The sequence below is a fragment of the Pituophis catenifer genome, unplaced genomic scaffold (assembly GCF_029215685.1).
Source record: "Pituophis catenifer annectens isolate HBS135680 unplaced genomic scaffold, rPitCat1.0.hap2 SCAF_1, whole genome shotgun sequence".
In the NCBI taxonomy this organism is placed as follows: Eukaryota; Metazoa; Chordata; class Lepidosauria; order Squamata; family Colubridae; genus Pituophis; species Pituophis catenifer.
The window spans coordinates 221,712,811-221,739,081 of NW_027256881.1; the positions used below are offsets into that span (position 1 = coordinate 221,712,811).

The window sequence follows — 26,271 nt, forward strand, 5'->3', positions numbered from 1 at the left end:
ATATAGTAGCAGCCAATCTCATTTGCATTGAACTTTGCACAGGTAAGAATCTCTCATATTGTATGTTTATGTCCTTGGGTGCCCTGAATATATAAAAACAAAGAACTCAGTGAAGCCAAGTACTGCCTGAACCTCTTCTTTATAACATGCATTGTTGAAATACTTCAGGAGAGTAATATATTTGGCTGTAGGAGTAAGTTGGATTAGCACTGGATAGCTACAGTATTTCTCTTCTGGCTCTTTTTATGAAAAGGTGATATGGGTGTTTTCCCACTTAAGAGTTTGAGTGAGGAGGTAGTTTTCCATTGCAAATAGACCTGTCTTGTTTGACAGGAATCCACAATCCTGCATGATTCACAGAGGATGCCTAGTCAAGGGGGAAGGATTCAAAACCAGCTCAGCCAGTTAGGCATCCTGGAGGACACATCCTTGTATGTTGATTGGGAGTAGGTGCTGAGTTCTTCCTCCAGTTCTGAGAAAAAAAGGTGGAGCTATTTAAATCTTCAAGCCACCTCCTTATGCATTGTCCACATTGCTTCCTTGACTCATTGCTGCTTTAATTCCTTTTAGACTGTCAGGGAGATAACAAGGTGCATGTTGCTAATATGAAAATATGGGGGACGACATGACAAATGATCACTATCCTCTTAGAGCAGCATTATAAGTGTTTGTTTCTCCATTATTTAGTTTATCACTTTACAATGCTTGCTTATCTTAAGTACTTTAGATTATTAGACAGGCAAGTGCAATATTTTTAGCTACCTACAATATATATAAACAATATATGACCGTGTTGCTACTTATAATTGACTTTCTATTTGGTTTCCGTAATCTCTAAATATTGCCTTGTTCAAATATTTGTGAAAAGTGCCTATATATTTGCGGTACTCTTAACTCACTGAGTCACATTACATTTGGTGATCCACAAGTAAATTATATGGCCACATGAGTTATTTCCTTGTTCTCTGCATTGGTAATGTGATCTAATTCTCACTGCTTGAAGATAGAGGATCAACTTTGATGGCATTCAGCACATAGCTGTCTGTTCAGCGGAATTTAATTTTCATGCAGTCTAATGAAATATGCATATTTGTTTTGTTTTGTAGAACCTTTCCTAGAAGAGGTGTTACAGGGGAAATAATTTCTATTGTATTGGGGTGCATTTGTCCAAGCTTTTGGGTATGGTTTCTGCAGGCTTGACAGAAGTTGCCACCGAATTGTGGTTTTTAATGGGAAAGAGAAAGTTATTAAATACATAGAGAGTGTAATACTAACAGTTAACAATTAAATTTATTTCACGTACAAATAACAGATATCTCATCTTTGAAAAAGAATTGAAAAAGTGGGAAGTTTTGCTGCCATGATTTAAATTAGATGTCTCATTTGAAAGTAGAGTACTAGCTAGAAGTCCTGAATTATAAGATTTGCCTACTTTCTTATAGTTGCTGTTACTCAGAATTCTTGAATTTTCCTTTCTTGGATTAAGTGTTAACTTTTAATGAAGACATTAAACTTAATTAAATATAATGTAAAATCCCTTCTCTCTCCCCCCCCCCTTATCACTCTTTGGCTACTGGCTACTTTTAGCCACCCAATCAAAGGCTGAGGAAAGTTTTATTTAATTATGTAAGAAAATTTGTAGGGCCGCCCAGCCACTCTTAGTGACTCTGGCTGGCTTACAAAAATAAAAACACAATATACAAACAAACAAAAACAATAACCCCCGGCAACACTTGATGGGTTCCATCACACTCTGGGTGTCAGACTACGATGCTATCTCAAAATTAAATGAATTTCCAAACTGCCAATCTTTAAGGAAATCTTTCTTTAATTGAGCATAGCCACCGGATCATGACTCCGCACGGACAAGACTGACCTTTTGTCCCCCAATCCCTCCCTTTCCGATCCCCAAATCTCTGCTCATTGGCTATCTTCCAAGTCATCCTTCAGACTTATTTTTCTCGTCATTTCTCAGGAATGTGCCCCCTCCCTCATTTCCACGACAACCCGACTTCAAAGGGATTTAGCAGGCAAAAGTTTCAGAGTTTATCTCTCGCTCTCCTCTGCTCTCTATGCCAGCGTTGAAATGCTGACATCGGGTTTCTCAGGCCTTTTGGCAAAACCAGGTCTTCAGGGCCTTGTGAAAGAATGTCAAAGTGAGGGCCAATCTAATCTCCTCAAGAATGATGTTCCAAAGAGAGGGAGCCACCATAGAGAAGGCCCTTCTTTTGGGTCCCACCAGATGGTCTTTTTTTAAGAGAGGGGACATGCAACATTCCCTCCCTCCAGGGGTGAAATGCTCCCGGTTCGGACTGGATCGCCCAATCCGGTAGCGATGGAGGCAGGTGGTTCGGAAAATCAGTAGCAAAAATCCCTGCCCCCCCCCCATGCCCAGCTGAGCCGCATGATCATCAGAGGCTTTTTTTCTTTTAAATGCCTCTGACAATCCAAGCTGAGTTGCCTGATCAGCAACATGATGACTGCATCATCATGATGTTAGTAGTATGTCTCTTGTGCTGCAACACAGGAAGTTATTTAAAAAGTAGAAATCAAAGTCAATCTAAATACAGGTATTGGCTTGTGACCAATGTAAGTAGTATGTTATGCAAAACCATTTTCTCCTTAGGGGAGTTTGTACCATGCTCCTTCCTATTCTATTGAATAGTTTTGTTTGGCTCATCTTTTCCTTTTCCTGCCACCGCTAATTAATCTAGTGTGCCCCACCAAGCCATTAAAGCAGGACTGAAAGCAGAAGTCCAGAAGTCATTGAAAAGAGAGAAAAGTCCTGCTTGTAAAAATCCATCACTTGCCACATTTTTAAGTGAAATGAGGCACTTTCTCACAGCCTTCCCCAACCTGGATGTTTCGAAGTGTATGGACTTCGGTTTTCAGTTTGACAGTACGACATTGCTCAGCAAACATAAATGCAGTTTGCTTGGTTTAGCTTAGCATGTTGTATAAACTCACCAACTGACATCCTTTTTTAACCATGCTTAAAGAAACTTCATCTGGTATAATGGATAAACAGCATCACAATCTGAGCTACTTCTGCTCAGTATTGGCAAAACTTTTGGTCCAATGAGACCATTGTAGACTTAAACTTGGATGAAGATACTTTTGAGATAGTAAAGCAATCTGGGTTCTTCCAGATATATGGACTTCAACTCCCAGAACCAACTATGCTAGTAACCTAGTCTCCTGTGGGCAGACTTGATAATGTCACGAGAAATGCCTGACAACCTCCATCCTCCTTGTATTTCCCTACTTAGGGCCTTTTGACTTACAAATTTCGAAGGTAAGGCAGGAGATGCTGGCTTTCTGCCTCATTCTGCATACAGGAAAAGACAGTTGAAAGTTGTGTGATCAATACTCTGGAATTAACACCAGACAAACAGTCAAGCAAAAAACATTACCCTAATCAAGGAACTACCAAGGAGAAAAACATATCCCCACCAAAACTGGCAGGGCTACTACTTTACATAAACATGGAACAAATCTCACATTCACTAGCACTGATATTACTTACCGTAATTGGGTAATGCCCCCAAGCAAACAACCAAGTCCGGAGAGCACCATGGGCTCTACAATTATTGCGTTCATTAGATATATTTGCATTTGCTTTCTTTGGTTAGAAAGACAAACATTTTTGTTTTTAAAAAATAATCACATGGTTTCAGTCAAAAAAGAAAACAAAATTAGATTTTGCTAATGGACACTCTGATCACCAAAACGTATTTTATTGCAAATACACTTTGGATGGTGTGCTAAAAGAAATTATTACCTCTTGCTGCCTTAGATAACAATACGGTCTTAAGTAGAGCTTTTTACACACTAGAAGGCTACAGGAGTTGAATAAGCATGCTATCATCAGGTTAATGCAAAAACAGTTCAACAGCAGAGCGTGACATCTCTGTCAAACCTTTTGACAGCAGAAGGGATGACACAGGAAATGCATATTTATTTTAAACCGTTCCAAGATTTTGTGACATGTGAGGTCAACTAAACTTGACTTAGCTTCTATTTTGCAAATGCTTTTCATATTTCATTCTGACATGACAGTGCATTATTAGCAAAGATTGAAAGTAAAACTGATGTGACCATAAATAGCTCAGTAGTTAGATTAAAACTTTTGAAGGGAACAGGCAAAGAACTGGAGGTGGGAAACTGCTTGTTTGAGCCAAATTATTGGCCAAACCATTTTGAGTCATTCAATTGGACATTCTGTTCCATTGGAAAATTTAAAATCCAAAAGAGATTTATGGGCCTGGATGTAAGACAATGTTATATTTATTACAATTTGTGTTTTTGGATTCCCAAATATTCCTATAACACTCATTTAAAAGTTCACAGTTGATAGTTGTCTTGTATCTCCGTAAGGGAAGAATTGTTGTGTGTGAAATCTCACTACAGTTGGGGCTTTTGTAATATGGAATTTGTAAGAAAAACATATTGGTGATTGATTGGTTGGTTAGTTGGTTGATTGGTTGATTGGTTGATTGGTTGATTGATTGATTATCCCACCTCCTTGCTGTCCAAATGAATTAGTTTTGTTGCCTTCAAGCAACAAGAATCCTATTGATCAACACTTACTGTTCGACTGCAATCAGTTGAAGTAATCAATGTTAAAAATAGTTTAAAGATCTGAAACTTTGGTTAACCAGTGTGACCTTTCTGAAATATTTTATATGTGAACTGCTATTCCTGTTACAAATTCTCTGCAAAATTTATTGAGAGGCTAAGTAGCAGGAATAGGAGTTATAATTTGCAGAATTTCTTTGGAGTCCTATTATTAAACCATGTTAATCTTATTTCAGTGTAATACTTTGATCTGAATGGGTCATCATCTTTCTTTGTACATTCCTGGGTGATTATTACATTTAGTAGATTCTGTGTAGCTATTTTATCTCTTTTTCCTTAATGGACTTTTGTGGGAGGAAAAAGTAAAAATAATGAATGGTGTCTTATTGTTTAGTAAAAAGGCAATCAAAGAGGGGAATTTTTTTTCACCCTAATTCTTGGTGTATGTGTGTGTATATATTTGTGCATGCATGCATATGTACTGTACGTACAAATACATACATACATAAACTGATTAAATCTACCAGATTTTCTGAAAGTTATATAGTGATAAAGAAATAAGGTTAATCTGGCAAATATATTACTTGAGATGCCCAAATATATAAATAAATAAATGTTATGGTCTTTATATGTAGCAGAAACATATTAGCATGATAAGAAAGTAAACTACTATAATAAGTTATCTGCTTCTCAAAGCAAATGTGATGTGATATAGTAAAATATCTCTGGTCTAAAACTGTATTCACACATACTCTTATTACACCTTTTTAATCAGAGTTTTGTTCTTCATCTTATACTATTACAATATAAGAAATTCCTTTAAAATGATAAGAAAAGATTGATCTTTTTGTCTTTTACTTTGTTCTTTTTTTTCTAATTAGTACCCTGCTAATTGTAACACCTTCTCAGTTATATAGGGGATTGTGAAATTCACATGGAGCTCTCCAAGATTAAAGTAGGAGTGAAAGGACTACAGGTAGGTACAGAACAACTTTATGAAACATTTTTAGATATTTCCTATTTTTTTTCCTTCCTGGAAAAAAATCAACATTATTTCCTTCAATTTTTTTTTTCAGTTGCATGGAATGTTACGAGTAATTCTGGAGCCCCTTCTGACAGATGTACCCTTTTTTGGAGCTGTAACCATGTTTTTTCTACAGAAACCTGTAAGTCAATTCTGATACACCATTATAGAAATAGGAGGAGGACAGCTGTGTTAGTCTGTCATGGCAGACTAACCAGGAGTCTGGTAGCACATTTTCCAACTAACAAATTTTATGAAAAGTCTTTTAATTTGTAAGTCAAATTAACAAGTTAGCACTCTTCATGTTTTGCCAATTTAGAAATAGTGTCCTTCCACATTAGGATTGCTGATTTACACACTGGTCAGTGTGTTTTAGAATAAAATTGAGGATGTGCTTCTAAAATGTGGAAGATTATTTCTTCTTCCCAAACATCATCTTAAACAAAGACTACCAAACCAAACAGGAAGATAGCTTTAAAATATGCCAACATATTACTATTCAGAGATAGTAGTAGTCAATAAGTTGTTAACTACAAATATTTCACTGTAGCTTTTCAAGGAAGTACCCTCCATGATAGCTCATTGATAGAAATAAAGGCACAAAAACTTTAAGGCAGTGGTGAAATCCAAATCTTTTTACTACCGGTTCTGTGGGTGTGGCTTGGTGGACATGTCTTGGGCGTGGCAGAGGAAGGATATTGCAAAATCCCCATCCCCTCTCCAATCATGGAGGAAAGATATTGCAAAATCTCCATTCCCACCCCACTATGGGGCCAACCAGAGGTGGTATTTGCTGATTCTCCGAACTGCTCAAAATTTCCACTATCGGTTCTCCAGAACCTGTCAGAACCTGCTGGATTTCACCACTGCTTTAAGGAATACAATTGGCACTGAAAGAGCAATTTAGAATATTATGTAACCAAGTGTAGCCCTTATAAAAGTAAAATGAAACTATTTAAAAGTAATTAACCCAACCTTTAATAGTGTTAGTAAAGAATTCTATTCAAATTAACTTTCAAGAATCAAGTAGGTTTTCGAGATCCATCTAAATCAATGAACATTAAGCCAACCACATGTTTCTTCAGCACAAGTTTCATATATCTGAAACCATTTCCAAAAGGACATGTGTGCTGCCAGGTTGCTTCAGGGTGAAGATGAGTCATTTCAGGTGAGCTGAACTACATTACCAATGCCTCAGTCCATCCCTAACCTATTGAGAAAGCAACTTCTACCCCAGTTTTCTTGCTTTGTATTAAAGGAGATTTTGTTTTTACCCATGTTGGTGAAAATAGTGTAGACCAATTTATCTAATGAGTGTGTTTCATTCCATCTTACACAAGGTCTATTCCTAATCGTTAGCACCTTCTCCAAATCCCTGGACTATGTCTTCAAGGCTGAAGGACCTTTGAGGGATCCTTAAACAAAGTTCAGTAGTGAAACAATTCAATTTTTGTGTCCTCCTTTTTTCCTTTTTTTTTTTTTTTTAATTTGATTTATATGCCGCCCTTCTCCGGAGACTCAGGGCGGCTTACAATGCGTTAAGCAATTTCCTTCCTCCTCCCTCCCTCCCTCCTTCCCTCCCTTCCACCCAAATGATCAGTACACTGTCCCAGCAAACTGCCATACAATTGTAAATTAAAACTGTGGTATGGAAAGAAAATTGGTCTTATGTACTTGAACAGTGTTTGGGGGAGGGGGGGAAGAGTCACAGAAGCAACTAATCTCTAAATCTATCCGTAGTCTATTTCGATTAACATACAACCTGTGTACCCAAAGTACAGGATGATAAGTGGAAAGCATCTGAAGCACTCGATTATCACACAAATATGCATAAGATCACAGCTTTTATATGGTGCTCACTCTGACTTTTCAATTATTTTGTACCCTGGGGGGAAAAATATTAGTTTAAAAGGTTGATTTGGTTTAAGCCTCCTCTTTGTCCTCATTGAACTAAAATTGATGTTCACAGTCTTGTATCTTCAGACACCATCTTCACCTATATGTTGTAATTTTTAAAAAATTATTGATTGATTCAATTTCTGCACCGCCCAACTTATTTAAATGACTTTGGGTGGTTTACAGCACCATAATAAAACCATATAAGCCAGAGGTGGGTTTCAGCAGGCTCTGACCAGTTCTGGAGAACTAGTGGCGGAAATTTTGAGTAGTTCGGAGAACTAGTAAATACCACCTCTGACTGGCCCCACCCCCATCTATTCTCTGCCTCCCGAGTCCAGCTGATCAGGAGGGAATGGGGATTTTGCAGTATCCTTCCCCTGGAGTGGGGTGGGAATGGAGATTTTACAGTATACTTCCCCTGCCATGCCCACCAAGCCATGCCCACCAAGCCATGCCATGCCCACCAAGACACGCCCACAGAACCAGTAGTAAAAGTTTTTGAATCCCACCATTGATATACTGTAAGCACATGAATCAAACGCAGTCTGAAAACAGAGTTAAGAACAAATTACAAATTTTCCTTAGAAGGAAAAACAAAAATCAGGGTTAAAATTCAGAAGACTAAAGCACTGAAAGAGATGTTTTATTGTATTAGGAGGATTCATTCGTGGAAGAAGTCTCTGAACCTCTGGTAGTCATCTCTAACCCCATAGAGGAAGCAGGAGAGAAGGTCCCCGCAGTGCTATGATAATTCAGCACTCAGAATGCACTGTTATTCCTGAAACTAGCTATGTGAGTTCTGGCCAAATATATACATCTGACAAACATGTGTTAAGTTTAGAACGTTGACACATGCCGATTGTCTCAGCCCTTCATTGCAAAGACATGAGAAGAATCCAGTCAGTGTGACAGGCTCCAGTGAAGGAAATGAACCAATGCTTTGATGATGCATATTCATCTCCTCTGAACACAAATCACTCATGTATGTTCCTGCCCTGAGGCTGCCTGGCTAGGTGGTTAGTTTTCTTGCACATGGAACTTGTAGCAGTAGCCAAAATGCCTTTTATAATGGAGGGGTAATAGAAATAACCACATAATTCCTCAAGGCTTGTTTGGTTGGCAATCTGAATTCACTCAGAACGGCGACACAATACTCATGCTGAATTAAAATTCCATAAATATATCAGATGAATGAAGGATGCTTCATTACTTGTTGTCACATGTTTGAATAATTTTATTGTTATACTGTAATTATGGTGATTTTATTGTACTCAATATTCTTGACTTTTTCAATAGTATGCTATATGCATCAAGAAAAGAGTGCAGGTTCATTTTCTGGTATCTCCAATAGGATCTCAATGAACCATGCATCTAATTTGATGTAAACTAGATTTCCAGGTTCCTACTTTTTAAACCAGCTCTGTTTTCAGTTATTAACATTGCACTTTTGTTGTTGGTTTAATTCTTATTGCAGCACTTGGAAATCAATTGGGCCGGAGTAACAAACCTTTTGGATGCTCCAGGCATTAGGTAAGTGCCTCCCTCCAAATGAGCTGAGAACAATCTAAATGTTAAAGACCCAGTTTGGTCTAGTGGTTTGTTTGCTGTCCTAGGAAGCAGGAGACTGTGAGTTCTAGTCCTGCCTTAGATATGAAAAACCAGCTGGATGACTTTGGGTCAGTCACTCTCGGTCCAACCCACCTCACAGGGTTGTTGTTGTCAGGGGGAGAAAGGAGTATTAAAAAATGTTCACTACCTTGAATTATTTATAAACAATAATATCAAATAAATAAAATCTCAAAATGGAGATTAAACAAAAGAGATGTTGTATAACAGTTCTATAATAGGAACGGCTTATTGTGGGTAGGCACAGGGCCGATCAAACAGAACCTATGTCCTTCACAGACATTCCGGCAAGTAGAGGCATAAGAACTAACCACAGAATGAGCCTGCTGGTAAAATTCTTATAGATTCTTAGTTTTCTTTGTAAACTAATGTTAGAAATGTCAGAACCATTTGAGCTACTTGGTTTCTAATGGGAGTTTTGGCTTGCTTTGCTAATTTACCACACCTTGCATCACCGCAAAAGTAATGTCAATAGTAACCAAAGGAAATTGTCACGTCCACAGGAAAATTAACTATCTTATTCTGTTGAGGTATTGACAATCTCAACATTTGTTGACAATAAAGATGACTTTGAGTGTTTATGTTTCTTTTTATTGATTTTGGTTTGGTTATTTTAGTGAAGGAAAAATATGGTTCTTACCCCATAAGAAGAAGAGTTTTTGCTTCCAAAAAGCAATTACCTGTGAATTTGCTGGTGTTAGGAGTTTTACACTTACTGATAAGAAAAGTAAAAGCTGTTGAAATAAACGAAATTAACGTAACAAGAGAATGGATATAGATCTGGTATCCACAAAGTCAGCTGTCAATAGAACATCTGGGACTTGTAATCCATACCTCTTCAAGTAGCCAAGGTTGAGAAATACTGGTATAGGGGTTAAAGCACCAGCCTAGAATCCAGAAGATTAAGTTCTAGTCCCGCCTTCAGCACAAAGCCAGTTGGGTGATTGGTTCAGTCCCTCTCTCTCTTAGAAAAAAGACAAGCACAAACTACCTCTGAAAATCTTGCCAAGAAAACATCAAGAACTTGTTCAGGCACTTGCTAGAGTCAAGTGCATCTTGAAGGTGTAATATAAGAGGCATAACTACCTCAGGCTTATCTGCACATCAGTAAATAACCTTGTTTTCTATGTTTTCTTCAGCAGTCAAGATATTCTGTCATAAACGACTTACCTGTTTGTAACAAAGCATCCTAAACTCTCAGGCTGAAAATAAACCTAAGCCAGCATTCCTTCTACTCTCCCCTACCCTGCATCCCATATCTCTTGACGGGCACCAGACCTTGGCAGTCTGCTAAGATGGAGTCTACAAATAATACAAGAGTCACAAGCTCAGTAAAGCAGTGTGACACACATATGACTCTTCCGTTTTGTTTTGAATTAAATTAAATGTCTCCTTTATTATTTCAGTTTATTTTCAGACTCGCTAATTCAAGATCTCATTGCTTCCCGGCTGGTGTTGCCAAACAGAGTCACAATCCCATTGAAAAAGAACTTGAATGTGGCTCAGTTGCGGTTTCCTATTCCACGTGTAAGTCTGGGGTCAGAGTTGCACTTTGAAGACTTGTTAGTGAGGCACCTGGCTCAAAATATAGAAAAAAGGATCCTTTTAAAGAGAGAGGCTTACCCCAACTTGTTTGTTCTTCTACACACCTGTAGTGTAGTGACACTTGAAGGAGAGATTGCAAACTTGCCCCATACTTGCATTTGAATCTGCACAGTGGAGAGAAAGTTGTAGAGTGAAGATTTATCTAGTTGTCTTATCTAATAGTTGGCGTTTCCTCTCTTTTCAATCCCTTTCTTTATCCAGAATATCACATAACCTTAAAAAGTTTGGGAAAACTTGCTTTTGATTAAAAAAAATATCCTGATTTGGAGAGAATTTTTGAGCAGACAAAGGCATGGTAGGAATCGGCTCAAAATGAATGAAGCTCAGTAAATATGTAGCAGACTTATAGTTGGTGCAGGTTTATTTTGGTAAATTATTTTTTGATTGCAAAAAGATTGCAAAAAAAAAAAAGGCATTGTGTATGTCTCCCCTTGCATCCAGTTCACCAGAGAATCATCAAAAGCAAACTAATTGGCTTTTCTCCTTATTCACCACAATAAGAGGCACAAAGAAAGATCAGAGATTGATGTAAGGCTCATAATAAAAGCAAAATAACAATGAAGATTTTTCTCATAAATTTACTGGCAAATCTCATAAATGTTTTTCTCATAAATGTTCTACTGGCAAATCTCATTTAAGATGCTTCTGTGGGTTGTGGTTAGAGACATTCCCCGTTTTCCTTAATGTTATGTTGATAATAGTATATACCAGAGAGATCCTCTGGGATGAACATCCTATGTAATATTTAACAATTGTATATTTTCAAGGGAGTCCTAAGAGTGTATCTTTTGGAAGCCGAAAATCTTGTGCAAAAAGACAACTTCCTTGGAGCAATCAGGGGCAAGTCGGACCCTTATGCTTTCCTTCGAGTCGGCCTGGTGCAACTCCGGAGTAAAACAGTACAAAGAGACCTGAATCCCATCTGGAATGAAATATTTGAGGTGATACTTCTCCTTGCCTACTTAGAAACAAAGTGCTGGTGATTATTTACAATATATCCCACTTCCTGAATCTTATGTTGTAGCTTTGAGATGGTTCATATCTTAAAGAGTGCAAGGGAGAAAAGGGGAAGGGAAAAAAAACAAATTATTGTGGAAGTTGACTAACATAATGCTAGATCAGCTGAAACAGCTGGGTGATTGTGTCTGGAGTTTTGCATATATTAGCAACAATTCTATATATGCGTTCTCCAAATTAAGCCCCGTAGAATATAGGGGAAGCTTTTTTTTTTCTTGGTAAGTGAATATAGGAATACAGACTATTTTGAAATTAAATGTGTTCTAAAAGAAGACGTTTTGTTTCTGTAAATAGTGTGAATAAGGAATATAATCAAGTGATTGAGGAAACAATATTTCAGCAGGAATAGGCAACCAAATACTTTTCAGATATTCTGATTGCAACTCCCAGAATTCCTGAATGTCAGCCATTTTGCTTCATATCTAAGGACGTTGTAGTCCTAACCATCTAAAAGTCATTAAAATATAAATCTTGTTGCCAGCAACAGAAATGGATTAATTGCAAACTAATTTACAGGACTAAACAGTTTACCAGAATAATAGAAAACTAATTTACAAAGGGGGGAAAACCCCATTCTAAATATTGTCCGCTTTGTCCTGTTGTGTTTTAAAGGAAGTGAGTGAAAGGCTATTTGAAAGGCTTTTTCATGAAGCTTTTGGAATAACTGTAGTAAGTTCTCTTGAAAAAAGCTTTTCAATTAAACCAGTATAATAAATTAAAGAATATTTGAAAGAGTTTATTTTTGCTGTTGTTTCACCAAGAAGTCTGTTTATGCATTAGTGGTTCCTTTAATATTTTTTCTTGTAATGAATTGAATTCTGTTTCGAAGAGAAACATTGCTCCTATTACACTCACCTCATTTAATTGATTATAAGGAACACGAGTAGAAACTTTATTCTTCCGCCACTTCAGGTGGCAAGTGTGTGGCAATAGCAATAGCACTTAGACTTATATATCACTTTACAGTGCTTCACAGTCCTCTCTAAGTGGTTTACAGAGTCAGCCTATTGCCCCCAACAATCTGGGTCCTCGTTTTACCCACGTCGGAAGGCTGGAAGGCTGAGTCAGCCTTGAGCCTGGTGAGATTTGAACTGCCAAATTGCAGTCAGCCAGCAGTCAGCAGAAGTAGCCTGCAGTACTGCACTCTAACCACTGCGCCACCGAGGCTCCTGTTACAATGCAAGTAACTTCAGAAGAACTGGAGGACTTTTAATTTAATGCTACATGGAAGAACTGAAAGACTTTTTACTTGACACAATGACATTTTTCAAAAATAACTCCTAGCTGTTCTTTTTTGTTACTTAATTTTTCTTTCATTCATTTCAGTTTGTTGTTCATGAAGTACCCGGCCAAGATCTAGAAGTTGATATTTATGATGAAGATCCAGATAAAGATGATTTTTTGGGCAGGTAAGGAATACAGATTTCCTTTTTTATGTGTGTAATGTTATACTGTGTCTTTTTCTGCCATGTGGCAACTAAGAGTTAATGAAATTGGTATGGACTTTTCTGTGCATTCAGAAACATTCCTGTTTTTTGCATAATTTTTCTGAACGCAGGTAGAGTATTGCATGTTTGAATGCTCCTGCTTCAAAAAAAAAAAGTCATAAAGAAATGTAATGTTGGGGGTGAATTAGTTCCAGATCATCTTCTGATGTGCTGACCTTTAAAGAAGCACAACAATTTTTAATATAAAAAAAATCTATTCCTCCAATGTGCATTGTACAATCCCGAGAAGAATTATACCTTTTACTTTTTAATGTACATATTGCATATTAAAGTTGAGCCTAAATGGTACTTTTTCATGTCACATTCTGCTCTAGAAAAAAGTCACTAAAATATGAGTTAGTTCTGGGTATTTTATCACTGGCATGCCATCCCAGATTATTTTATTAGTAAGTATGGCACAAGTCTATCTATCACCATAACCTGCTTGCACATAGCTGATTTCCACTAAGCCAGTCATTGCCAGGCATGAAGAATAGGGACCACACATAAGGTTCCAGTTAAGGTGATTTATGGTCTATACCTGTATACAAAAATCTAGTCAACTAACAGTCAGCACTAAATTGGTGCTACATAAGAGTTAACAGTATTAAAGGGGAATCTGGGCTTGGATCGCTTGTGGGAATGTAATGAATGAGGATTAATTCCACCCCTAGGTTCTGCCTCTTCTTCTCCTACAGTCATAGAATTTGTAGTGGTTCTTTCCATTGCGATGGAAGAGTCTCTTCTCTTTTTGAATATAAATCCTAACAAGCCAGAACCTTGCTCAACTTGAATTATTCATGGACTGGGCTGTGGTTTCAAAGAATTCTAATATAAAATATTCAATAGAAATATACAGCAAAGATATAAAGAATGTTGTTGTTATGTATTTGCAAATTGACTCAGACAATACGCTGCTTATTAAGCACATATATATGTTAACAGGGGTGGGTTCTACTTAACTTTACTACTGGTTTGCAATGGGATCACACATGCGTGATTGCTTCGCTTGCGTGCGCGCTGAACTTCAGCGCATGTACTGATCGCCTATGATGACATCCGGGGTGGTGGGAGGAGCCTCCCGCCAGTTTTACTACCAGTTCTTGCGAACCGGTCCGAACCGGGAGCAACCCATCACTGTATGTTAAATAAAAATGTATAAATAAAAACTAAAAAGGAAAAAGAAATACTGTATACAGCATTACTAGGTTTTGTAAGTGCAGAAACCACTCTAGTCTCAGAAAACTCCATGTTTTTTCAGGCTAGGCATATTGCATCAATTGAAGAAAAAAAATGTCAGTTATTATTAGTCTACAGAGAGCTTATTTTTTATAACCTTTATTGTTGAACTAGGCTCAGATTCAAATAACTTCCTTGGGAGCATTCAGTTATTAGAATCTACTAGATTCTTTTGAAATTTGCTCACAGATTGCAAGCCAGAATATTTCATGGAACTCCAGGAGGTACTATAATTAAAAAAAAAAAATCACAGTTCCGTATAAGGTACTATAAGTCTCCATAGCAGCATATGGTAGCTATTCATTATGGAAACAAATACAGCTGTCCCAAGGGATTTCCTTTGTGTGACTTCTTTTCTTTTTTTCACAGCTTGGTTATAAACCTTGTAGATGTGATGAAAGACAAAATTGTTGACGAGGTAAGATTTGGTTTTGGCTTAACATGTGTCAGAGTAGTTCTTAAAAGGTGTGCCATGTTTTATGAGTGGCTTATCAGCTATAAAAACATAAGGTTTTACCAAATGTAAATGCTAAGTAGGATTGTTTTTTTTTCAGGCATATGAGTTCTCATTGCTGTTATAGGAAATTATAAATGTTTGTATGGGTTGTGTGATTGCAGGGTCTTGTAAAATGTCCACAGATTATTAGTTTTGTGATAGAATTGGTTTTAAAGGGAAAATTCATTATATTGAGAGTTTGTGGCACCACAAGTATGCATGTGTACAAATATACAGATCAGATGGTGCAAGAATCTTTGCACCATCAAATAAATGAGTACACATGTAGTACAATGATTACTGATCTTATTCTGATTCTTGAGAGACTAAGTGGATCGATTTAGCATTTTGAGAGTATTTAAAGGGAGGAGCAATTTGCTTTTGAGTGGAACATGGAGGGCCTAAATAGGTTGCAGCTGTCAGCTCTTCAGAGTAGACTAAATCAGAAAACACTCCATAGGAATTCTAGAACTATTCTTTATTAAGACAGGATACAATATAGGTAGTTCTTGACTTATACCTGGTTGCTAGGCAACCATTTGAAGTTCTGGCTTTCAGCAAAAATGCGCATTACAGACATTAAGTTTGCTTAACGACTGTGGTGCTTACTTTACAACCATAGCATTTGCTTTACAATCTGCTATATTCACTAACCGCCACCACAGAAAAGAACCTAAAATTGGGCAGTCATGTGATGATCTGCATAATGACCAGTGCAGCTTACAACAGTAATTCCAGGCTCAGTTATGGTCATAAGTCAAGGACTATCTGAAACAGAATCTTACAGACCTGATTGTGCTTTATTGCTCCTCCCTCTTATATCCCATTGAATCAGGAAGAGCCTTTCTACATCCCATCTTGTTTCCCAGGATCTAAGGAATGTGTTTCAGCCCCTTCTTGCCCATTTCCCTCAAGATTCCCAATTCTTAATGGCAGCTGACTTGGTTTTCTAGGATAAACTAAACAGCATTGCAGAGTTTTGGGGTGAGCTGCAAAACTGAGAAAACATTGTGTGTGTGGTAGATTGGAGGTTGGAACAAGCCCCTTTCATATAGTTGCCAAAAATTATATTGATATGTCTAAAACATTGCTAGGAATCGGACTTGAACAAGACTTTCTAAAAAGGGTAGAGGACTATTCTTTCCTTCTGCAGCATAAAAATAATTTGTTTGGGTACTGTCATTTACTGTAAAATTAAATGCCATCTGTTTTTCAAATTAGGGCTCATTGTGCCTCAGCAATCATGGTTTTCCCTTTTCCAGCTGAACAAATACAGTTAAAAAGGAGCAGGTTTTAAGGTAGAATAGAATAGAATAACAGAGTTGGAAGGGACCTTGGAGGTCTTCTAGTCCAACCCACTGCTTAGGCAGGAAATCCTACACCATTGTGTATCATCTGAAAGCAGGTCCCATAAAATATCAAGATAAATAAGTTCCTCAGTTTCTCCTTGAATACAGATCAACATAAAGATGTAATTTATGTGTATTTCTGGCACTGATGTGGTTTCTTTCTTTTTGTGAAGTGGTTTCCCTTGAGCAAGATAGAAAGTGGGCATGTCCACTTAAAGCTCGAGTGGTTTTCTCTAGTCACCAATCAAGAGAAACTTAGCGAGGTGAGTGCTTTCTGGGACTTGAGAAGAAATATATACTGCAAAACAACTGAAAGAATTCAGAACAATGAAATAGCCCAGTGTGTCTGCCATCTTGTATAATTTCTTCCGAGAGCTGTATTTAAAACATCACTGTAGCAAATACAGTTGCATTGATTGGGCAGGATTTGGAGTTTGGAGATTGGGCAGAGATCTGTGGAGTTTGGGGTAATATCACACCATTGGGTAATGTTTGTATTACCTTCTAGTTATTAGGGGATGGAGGAGGGCCTTGAAATATTTGCAGTGTCCACATGTGTATTTTAATTTTTTGTGGAATTGTTTGTTTGTAGGGTAGGAATGGTCTTGCCACCGGAATGCTCATCGTGTATTTGGAGAGTGCTTTAAACCTTCCTGTAAGTAAACCAAATAAATAACATTTCCACATATTCTCTGGCGACACAAACTTACATGTTTACATGTTTAGTATACTTGCTATTTGTACAAGATGTACACCTATATATCTGACATAAGTTTGATGCCTTGCCCAGCCAAAATTGGATATAATGCATGGCACATATGCCTATGTAACAAATAACAATGTTGTGGGTATATTACAGTTGGAAATCAAGGTTTCAAAAGACAAAGCAGAGAATCAGCGGTATCTGATTAGCAGATCAAGGGAGATGAAAAAAGCTGCAAAGTATTATGAAGTGAACTGATGATGTTTTCCCTTTTCTAAGCTTTATATGTTTTTCAGAGATTCCCCCAGATGTTGCTGATTTATCACTCTCTGCATTCCTGATTATTGACCAAACTACCTGGGACTGCTATTAGTTGTATTTCAGCAACTTCAAGAAAGTCACAGGTTTCCTATTTTGTCCCCAATTTATTCAAGCTGTCTTGGCTCTCCCAACTTATTGGCATCAACCGTTTGCAGAATTTTAGCTTTGTTTCATTGGTAGAAGAACTTTTTCCCTACTAGATGTTTATCCATGCTAGTTTTTTTCTAGCTGTCTTCTAAGATTCTCATTGCTGGCAACATTAGTACGCCTTTCATTCCTGATTAGTATTACCCTAATACAAAGCCAACCAACCCAGATAAAACAGATCAGGTAGAAAATAGTCCTACAAAAATCCTAGGTAAAACCTATGGGGGAAACAGTCCTACACTGTCATATCACTTAATTTTCTGAAACTCCTTTTTCATTTCAAAATCCTTTCCTAATGTAGAAAAATCAATTGGAATATTCCAATGGCGAATATGGAGCAAAGAAATACAGAAAAGACAGATATCTCAAGGTAAATATCTCTTATTTCTGAATGGGTATTGAACTGAATACATTAAGGATTTAATAAATACTAAAAGATTTTTAAAAAAGAAAAGGGTACTAAATGCAAAACTGCCAAAGATTTATGCAAAGATGTCAATGCCAAAGATGTCAATGCCAAGATTTATGCAAAGTGAAATACAAGAGATTGGTTACGTGAGTTACAATGGATATAATGTTTGGTACAGCATCAGGCAAAGATTTCAGTTCTGAGCCAGCCAACCCACTGGCTGAAAAATCTAATCTCAGCAACTAGCTAGGCCAAGTTATAAGCATCCATCTGAACAGATGACATACTTACTTGCCATCGTTGGCTAAGTGGAGGCTAATTCTCAACCCAGCTAAATTGGGCAGAGCTGTCAATCTGCTCGCCTCCCTGTTTGACCTTGAGTTAGATGGTCAAAAGAGCCAAGTTATCTCAGTTGCACCATAAATAGAATGGAGATGGGCCCAGCCTTTCCATTTCATACTACATATTTGAAATAAATGTGTAAGTGAAGCACAGCATGTAGAAACAATGTTGAAACAAAGATTAGGTAATCTTTATTTATTTATTTGTATTCCTGCCTCCATTATTTTTATAAATAACTCAAGGCAGCAAACAAATCCAAGATATATATGGGGTTACCAAGAATAAATGCTGAATAACATGTAAATACTAAATTCTGACTCATGTTTAGGCTTCTAACCCTTCTTCCAATCTTTCTAAAACTATCAAGTAAATGTTATATCCTTTCTCTCATTCTATCTTGTGAATGTTATCTTGCTATTAATACTGTCTTTTATTTCAAAATTGTAAATACGACAGAAGATAGAAAGAGAACCTTCTTCCTTTGTCCTGCTCACAGTGGGCAACAAAACTCACAAAAGCAAGGTAATAGACATCAACTTCTTTTTCATAAGGTAAAATAGAGTTTGAGGTAACTAAATTCTGAAAAATTGTTTCAAAAGTATCCAAGCCATTTTTTAAGATAAAAGAAAGGTTGGGGAACCCGACCCCAATAGCCTAAGTAGCATGGAGGAATACTGCAAGATGGCGTTCAGATTTCTAAAGTTCAAAGCAACAGAAAACATACAAATGCTTGGCCCACCATGGAGTATCAGTGGTAAAATCCAATTTTTTTTTTACTACCGGTTCTATGTGCATGGCTTGGTGGGCATGGTGTGGCTTGGTGGGCGTGGCAGGGGAAGGATACTGCAAAATCCCCATTCCCACCTCACTCTGGGGCCAGCCAGAGGTGGTATTTGCCGGTTCTCCAAACCGCTCAAAATTTCTGCTACCGGTTCTCCAGAACCTGTCAGAACCTGCTGGATTTCACCCCTGAGTAGTATCTGGTCCCCATATGCTGAAGATAGGGTTATTGCTTAAACCAATATCTCCATGTTGGGGTTATTTTTTTAATCATGAAAAAGAAAGAAAGAAACTTTATAAATAAATAAAATAACCCTCGTGCTTTATTTTAAGTAATTTTGCAAGAGGTTGGATGAGATCCTGTAAAGCATATCATGGATTAAAAGAATACACTTGTTATGCTTTTTTTGAAAAGCTCAATGTTTCCCAAATGGTGCAGCAAAGTGACATCTTGAGAGGTTTCTGATTTGAACTCAGATTACTAGATGATTGAATGCTTGAGGCTGCTTGACTGCATTTACATCTGCTGAGAACTTTTGAAAAAGACCCTTTAAAAGTATTCAGCGGATGCAAATGCAGCCACACAGCCTCAAGCATCCTACTTAAAGCCCAAATATTTTTACTGATGTGAAAAGTAATAAAGAAAAGAGGGAGGAACTTGGTATTTGTTGAATCAAATACCGAATATATGAGCTCTAAAGAATCTGAATATAATGCCGCTGCACTGTATCAATACTACTGGATCTCAGTATAGTCACTTGGCAAATATTTGATCACCTTTCCCACAAGTGTGATATTCATCTATAAATAGATGTGGTACACTTGTCTCAACGGTGCTTTTTTCCAAACAGCAACTGGACTGTTTTTTTTCTTTGAGGAAGAAGACCTTTTGCTTCTCGTCCAAGAAGCTTTATTGGTTCTGGCAGGATGGTGGGGGTGACGGAAGGATTAGTTCTGACAGGATGGGGGGGGGAGTGTTGGGTTGGAAAGATCATATTTCTTTGCAGTCACCTGGTCGTTAGCACTCTCCCTGAGAGCTCTTGAAGTCACTTGAAGAAGAGTACTAATGACCAGATGACTGCAAAGAAACGTCCTCTTTTCAATCCCCTCCCCCATCCTGTCAGAACTAATCCTTCATTACCCCCACCAACCTGCCAGGACCAATGAAGCTTCTTGGATGAGAAGTGAAATACCACCATCGTTGTCTTCTTTCTCAAGGATAAAACAGTCCAGTTTCCAATTGAAAAAAGCATCCTTTGAGACAACTAGATGACTGAGAATGCTTTCCCTGAGCTCCATTTTGAGAGCTGCTAGTACATCCAAACACTAATGAATCCTTCATTACTGAGGTCCTTGATTTTCCCCAGCAGACATTATGTGTGCCCCTATGCAGGAACAAGGTGACTGAAAGTCCTGTCTGGATTGTATGCTGGGAGTAGATTAGAACCAGCTTGTCAAAACCTGAGCTGTTCTTTGGAAACAGCTTTTGATGTAGTGAATTATCATTCCTAAAGGGGTGGAAAGGAAACACCCTATTGCTCCATTTTAAATTCAGGATTAATTCATCTGGTCTCAGGATCAACTGTGGCCTTGTTAATGGTGTATTTAAAACCTCTGCACAAGGAGCAAAATTCTTCCTGTTCCCTCAGGGTCAAAGTAAGTCACCTTGCTCAGAGTGTCCATTACACAAGGATTACTCAATTGTCAGATGAATATTTAATACAGGTAGTTCTTAACTTACGACCACAATTGACCCCAAAATTTATGTTGCTAAGCGAAACATTTGTTATGTAAGTTTTGCCCCATTTTACGATCTTTCTAGCCACAGTTGATAAGTGAATCACTGCAGTTGTTACGTTAGTCACACAGTTGTTAAGTAAATCTGGCCTCCCCGTTGACTTTGCTTGTCAGAAGGTCATAAAAGAGGATCACGTCATCCTGGGACACTGCAACTATTGAAAATATGAGTCAGAATTTTGATCACATGATCCTGCAGATGCTGCAACAATCATAAGTGGTCATAAATTACTTTTTTTAGTGCCATTGTAACTTCAAATGGTCACTAAACAAACTGTTGTAAGTCAAATACTAACTGTATTCTATTCTGGACCTGCTAAATAGAAAAAAATTCTTTGTATAGCTCTGGTGAAAGAAAATGAACTGACAATCAGGGTGATTAATACATAAAGCTTGAGTCATGTCTCCTTTGGGTAGTACAAATGGTGCCTTCCAGATGTTGTTGAACTGCAATTCCCAGCATTCCTCCATATAGGCCGTACTGGTAGAGATTCATAGAGTTTAGTTCAGTAAACCTTGAAAACCAAAGGTTTTCTTTGGTTTTAGAGAAACCAAAGAAACTAGAGAACAGTTCTGTACACTTTGAACCAGATCCCATTGAACCCAGGGAAACTGAGTTGATTTGAATGCAGAATAGAGCAATTCTAATCCATTTCTAATTAAACGTATGCCTTTGTGAACTGAATTGCAGCCTAAACCTCTTTGATCTAATGTCCAGATGTCAATTCTGCTTTCTTTTTCCTCAGACTTGTAATTTCACTAAAGATCCTGCATGGAGGCAGGCCTTCACTTTCTTTGTCCATAGTGCTCCATCTCAGTCTCTTCATTTGGAGGTCAGTTTGTTTTCTTCTCTCCCTAATATCATTGCAGAACTGGGATTTATAGATCTACACTCATGTCCATCTCTTGCAGTTATAGCAAGAGAGAAGGAGACTGTTGGGCTTGAGGGAGGATTCCCCCCCCCCGGGAATCTGACCAAAATTCACGATATTGCTCAGTTTGTCTGTAAGTGCCAGTGAATCTCAAAAGTACTGCTCCCAATGGATTGATTGCTTAATTTGTTATCTATTTATTTAACCTATGGGGATAGGTGCTCAGTAGAAAAAACATTTACAGATTAATCATTTGTAGTGAAATATTAAGATATATCTTAATAACCCTATGACTGATTTGACAGGATATTCCAAAATATGGACATTCATTTGTTGGTCTCCTCTTATTGTGTTTTTTTTTTTGGGGGGGGGGATATGCATTTATGATACTTTTGGAAATGTTTTTAATGAGCACACTTCCAGCCAATAAGGCAGAGTGACCCACTCCATATTCTACAGCAGCAGTCCCAACCTTTCTGGCACTGGGGATAGGTTTTGTGGAAAATAATTTTTCCACAGACCTGGGGAGAGATGGTTTCACTCACAACCTAGATCCCACACATGTGCAGATGAAGTTTTGCTTGCTTGCCCGCCGCTTGTGCAATCCAGTTCCTAACAGGCCTTCGACCAGTCCCGATCCACAGCCTGGGGTTGGGGACCCCAATTGTATAGGACCTATGGTAAATCTGGGTCACCTATGAAAACATGGATCAATGTTACAAATAACCCACACTTCTATGTATTATCAAGTACAGCATGAGTCATTTTTGTGAAAATGTAAGTTGCAGCATCAATTTGCAGCATCTAAAGTACCATGTGGCACTATGGCCCACCACCAGACTTATTTGGAGAATATTAATTAGTCTTGTTTTTAAAGCTTTTCTTCCAGTGCCTTCAAGCCTTATATTGACCAAATGAGCTGTTAAGTCAGCTTTGAATGTTTTGATAGGTTTCTAGCAGCCCAATTGATTCTGCCCTTATTATTAGAGCATTCCTACCATGATCATTAGCTTTTCTTCATCCATTATGAAAGTTAATGTAGTCAATTCCCATAAAGAGGTTTAAATGGCCCCATTAATTGGTGAATTTCCTTTCAATATATCTTGTCTCAATGCTCCCATGCGAAATGCAGAAAGTGCTGCTGATTCGCATAATGGCGGTATACGTAATCTGAAAAGGGAAGGTTTAAATCATTGCCAAGAGTCACTTGTCTTGCTCATTTGTACTGCCTCTGTTTTCCTTGTTCTAGATCAAAGATAAGGAGAAGGAGAATGCCCTTGGGACTTTAGTGATTTCTCTTGCTCGCTTATTAAAGAACCCTGAGATGACACTTGAACAAAATTTTCAACTGGATCATTCTGGTGTGGACAGTTCTATTAAGCTGAAAATTGTTCTGAGAGTAAGCTTAGGTTTCTTCTGTTTTCTTTTTTTTTCCCCATTGTAATTATTTCAGCTCTTGTGGAAAACTTTTCTGTGTGTCCATGAAATTAATATTTTTTTCTATGAAGTAAGAGATTGTGGTGGCCTTATCATCAAATTTAATGTACTAATAATTTGACTAAATATTCCTTCTAAGGATAATGAGTCTTGGAGAACTATACTGAAACCAAACTTACATCATATATAGGCCTGTATTATCCATGCCAAATGGATTATGAGTTTTAATGCTTCAAAGGTATCTCTTGATCTTGCCTCTTTATATAAATGTAACACTATATAGGTGGAGTATTTGTTCATAAGTAGGATGGCACTTTAGCGGCTGCTGGTTCTTCCCTGGATCTTATATAACACTTTCCATCTGAAGTTATTTCAGTAACTGGTGTTAGTTTTACACACAAGCAGTAATTCTGAATAAATTTATAGTAATTTTAATTAAAAACAGATTTTACTGAACCTTGGCTTAATTGGAGATTGAATGCAATTGCTGCATTAATTCCTACATGCATGGATGTTTGTATGCTGAATGTCATTTGTGGACACTGGTTTACCATGAGAAAACTGGGCTAAATTACAGCAAGACCTAGTCCTAAAGAGCTATATTTTCCTATAAAATGCCAGATTTGAATGTTTATTGATGTTTGCATTCCTTCGAAGAGTGCCATTCCTTTCTATTGCTAATAAATACATATTAACTCTATAAATAAATGGACTGGTTTGGAGAAGCAGCAGTAGAAATTAAAGGAATTAAAAGTCCTATATCTTCACCCCCACTAACATTTTAAAGACTAAGTTACTGTATGTCTGAAGTCATAACCCTGAAAAGTGCACCCTAAATCTATTGACATCCAGAGCCCAAAAAGATTATCATTAGGGGCATCTTAGTGATAAAGCAGAATAGTTGGCTGCAGAGCTTCCAAAAGCTCTGTGGTGGAAAACAGTTTTTTAAATAAGGTGAATGATTAATTTTAAAAACGAATTTCTTATCTTGAATATATACACCACCACACTGTTATATTTTAAAGTAGAAATTTTTCTTTTCCAGGAGATGGATTTTGGACTTTGAAAGAATAGCTAGGGAGTTTAGAAACAAAAGTGTCAAAGGAATAATCTTAGGTGGATATGTGATACATACATTTCCAACATATGATTTGCCTTATTTCCCAAGTGAGCAATTAAATGGAAATTGGTTTGAAGCCAACAACATATACACACTTGGGTCCAAATTGTTTCTGGGTTTATTTGTATGCTACAAATTATACAACAGTTTACAATTATCTCACTTTCACTCTTAATAAAATAATTCCTGCTGTTGCTAATAAAATTCATAAATGGGAAGGATTATGGCAACACCAGTTTCTACTGTAATAGAAGAGTTGCTTGTATCAATATAGAATCAAGGCAAAATTCTCTGTAAAAAAATCTGATGAAATAAGTTATGACATGCTTTGCAAGCAAATATCTGCCTGAAGACTTATCATTTACTATAGGCATAGATATTGCACTAAAATAACAAAAAACACCTTCATTGTAAATAATAAAAAGCTATGTAAATAGTACATAAGATTAAACATGGTGTGCTATGTAGACAAATGTAGCCTTTGTACAAGTTCAGCAATGGGGGTGAATGACAAGAATGTAAAGCAGTAAACACAGCACATGCTACAGTATATTTCATAGTCACATGTTGGACATAGGAATCTTGTGATTTTTCAGTCATTGTATTCACTGGAGAGGTGGTACCTCCCCTTTTCTAGAAACAGCAGCTAAAGGCTTTCCATTTCTTAGCTAAATTGACAAGAATGTGTAGACAAAATTCTGCCTCTAGACAAGGATGTGCAGTTATTTTAGGCTGAAAAAACTTGGTCCTTGAATGGGGTTTTTGGGCTGAATTAACAGCGGATATTTGTTATGAGTTGGTGTCTCATTGCTATTTCATGCTGTTTATACATTAGCTTATTGTTTTTATTTTGTTTTTAATTGTTAGTCACCCAGAGTCATGCATTTGAGATGGGTGGCAATACTGAATGAATGAATGAATGAATGAATGAATGAATGAATGAATGAATGAGGTCCATAATGCAATATATTCATGAGTCCAAGTCAGAAACTACATGTTATTTATAATTAACACAATTGCTTGCTATATATTTAATAATTTTTGCATTTTCTCACACTAAGCATCAACAATTCGGTAGCAGTTTTGAAGGGGTTCTAAAGAGTCTGGTTTGTTTAATAAACAATATGATCATGGCTAACTTCCTTTTTCTGCCTTAGGCTCTGGACATAGAGGTCCCTGATTCAGAAAACACCAACAATGGGTCTAATGCCTTAAACCAAGTTCCTGCCTCAGCCCCAGAACAGAACGAGGACCAAAACAAGGCACAGCTGCCACCACCTCGTCCTCCTCCTCCTCCTCCTCCTCCACCATCACTACCAGTAGAAGTGCCCAAGGCAGTTCAAGGGAACAAAGAATCTAACGTTCCTGAATGCAAAAATGACAAATTGGACAGCAATGCTAAACCTAATGGAAATGAGAAATTGTCAGAGCCCATTGTCATAGAGGCAGTTGCTGGAATCAATGAGCAAGGAGTTACAGGTGGCTTGGACCCCACGTCCTTGACACTTCCAGAGACCACTCGAGTGCCCCCAACATTGCCAGCTCTGCAGAGACTCCAGATTGCGCCCAGCCTTGCATCTTTAGGCACGGAAGCCTCTTCAATCATGGATATAACTTGCAGCAATCTGAACCTCAATAAGTAAGTCAGAAAGGACATCAGCTGGGTATTTTATTTCACAATTAAATTTGGTGACATAAAACTGACCTACCTAGCCCAAACTGACATAAAACTGACCTACCTAGCACTTAATTCACTCTTTCCTTAATTGTTTATGTAGTATTGAAAATAGGTGGGGTGAACTCCGTATGCCAGAATATTTGTTTTTAAATTGTAGGTGTGCATTATAGAAAAATTGAGGATCCTAACTAGGTCAACTCAAAGTCTCATAAGGAAGGGCTTGCGTTTCTTAATATCTGGGTTTTGGCTAGAATACAACTGGGCAACCTTTTGTTGACAGAGGCCATACATTGTGATTTTTCTGCGGAAAGAGCCACAAAGGGTGAAGTTACAATATAAAGTGAG

General features: G+C 37.5%; 1 protein-coding gene across 1 annotated transcript in view; it reads left to right on the forward strand.

Moving 5' to 3' along the window:
• The window catches only part of ESYT3 (extended synaptotagmin 3), a 43,055-nt gene that overhangs the window by 11,782 nt on the left and 5,002 nt on the right, over positions 1–26,271 (forward strand). Inside the window, exons 5-18 of the mRNA XM_070957064.1 lie at positions 5,488–5,554; positions 5,655–5,744; positions 8,976–9,031; positions 10,534–10,654; positions 11,500–11,673; positions 13,076–13,158; positions 14,845–14,893; positions 16,494–16,583; positions 16,913–16,975; positions 17,793–17,861; positions 18,699–18,764; positions 21,566–21,652; positions 22,941–23,090; positions 25,406–25,887. Coding sequence (XP_070813165.1) covers positions 5,488–5,554; positions 5,655–5,744; positions 8,976–9,031; positions 10,534–10,654; positions 11,500–11,673; positions 13,076–13,158; positions 14,845–14,893; positions 16,494–16,583; positions 16,913–16,975; positions 17,793–17,861; positions 18,699–18,764; positions 21,566–21,652; positions 22,941–23,090; positions 25,406–25,887 — 1,647 coding nt within the window. The remainder of the gene's footprint in view (positions 1–5,487; positions 5,555–5,654; positions 5,745–8,975; positions 9,032–10,533; positions 10,655–11,499; positions 11,674–13,075; positions 13,159–14,844; positions 14,894–16,493; positions 16,584–16,912; positions 16,976–17,792; positions 17,862–18,698; positions 18,765–21,565; positions 21,653–22,940; positions 23,091–25,405; positions 25,888–26,271) is intronic.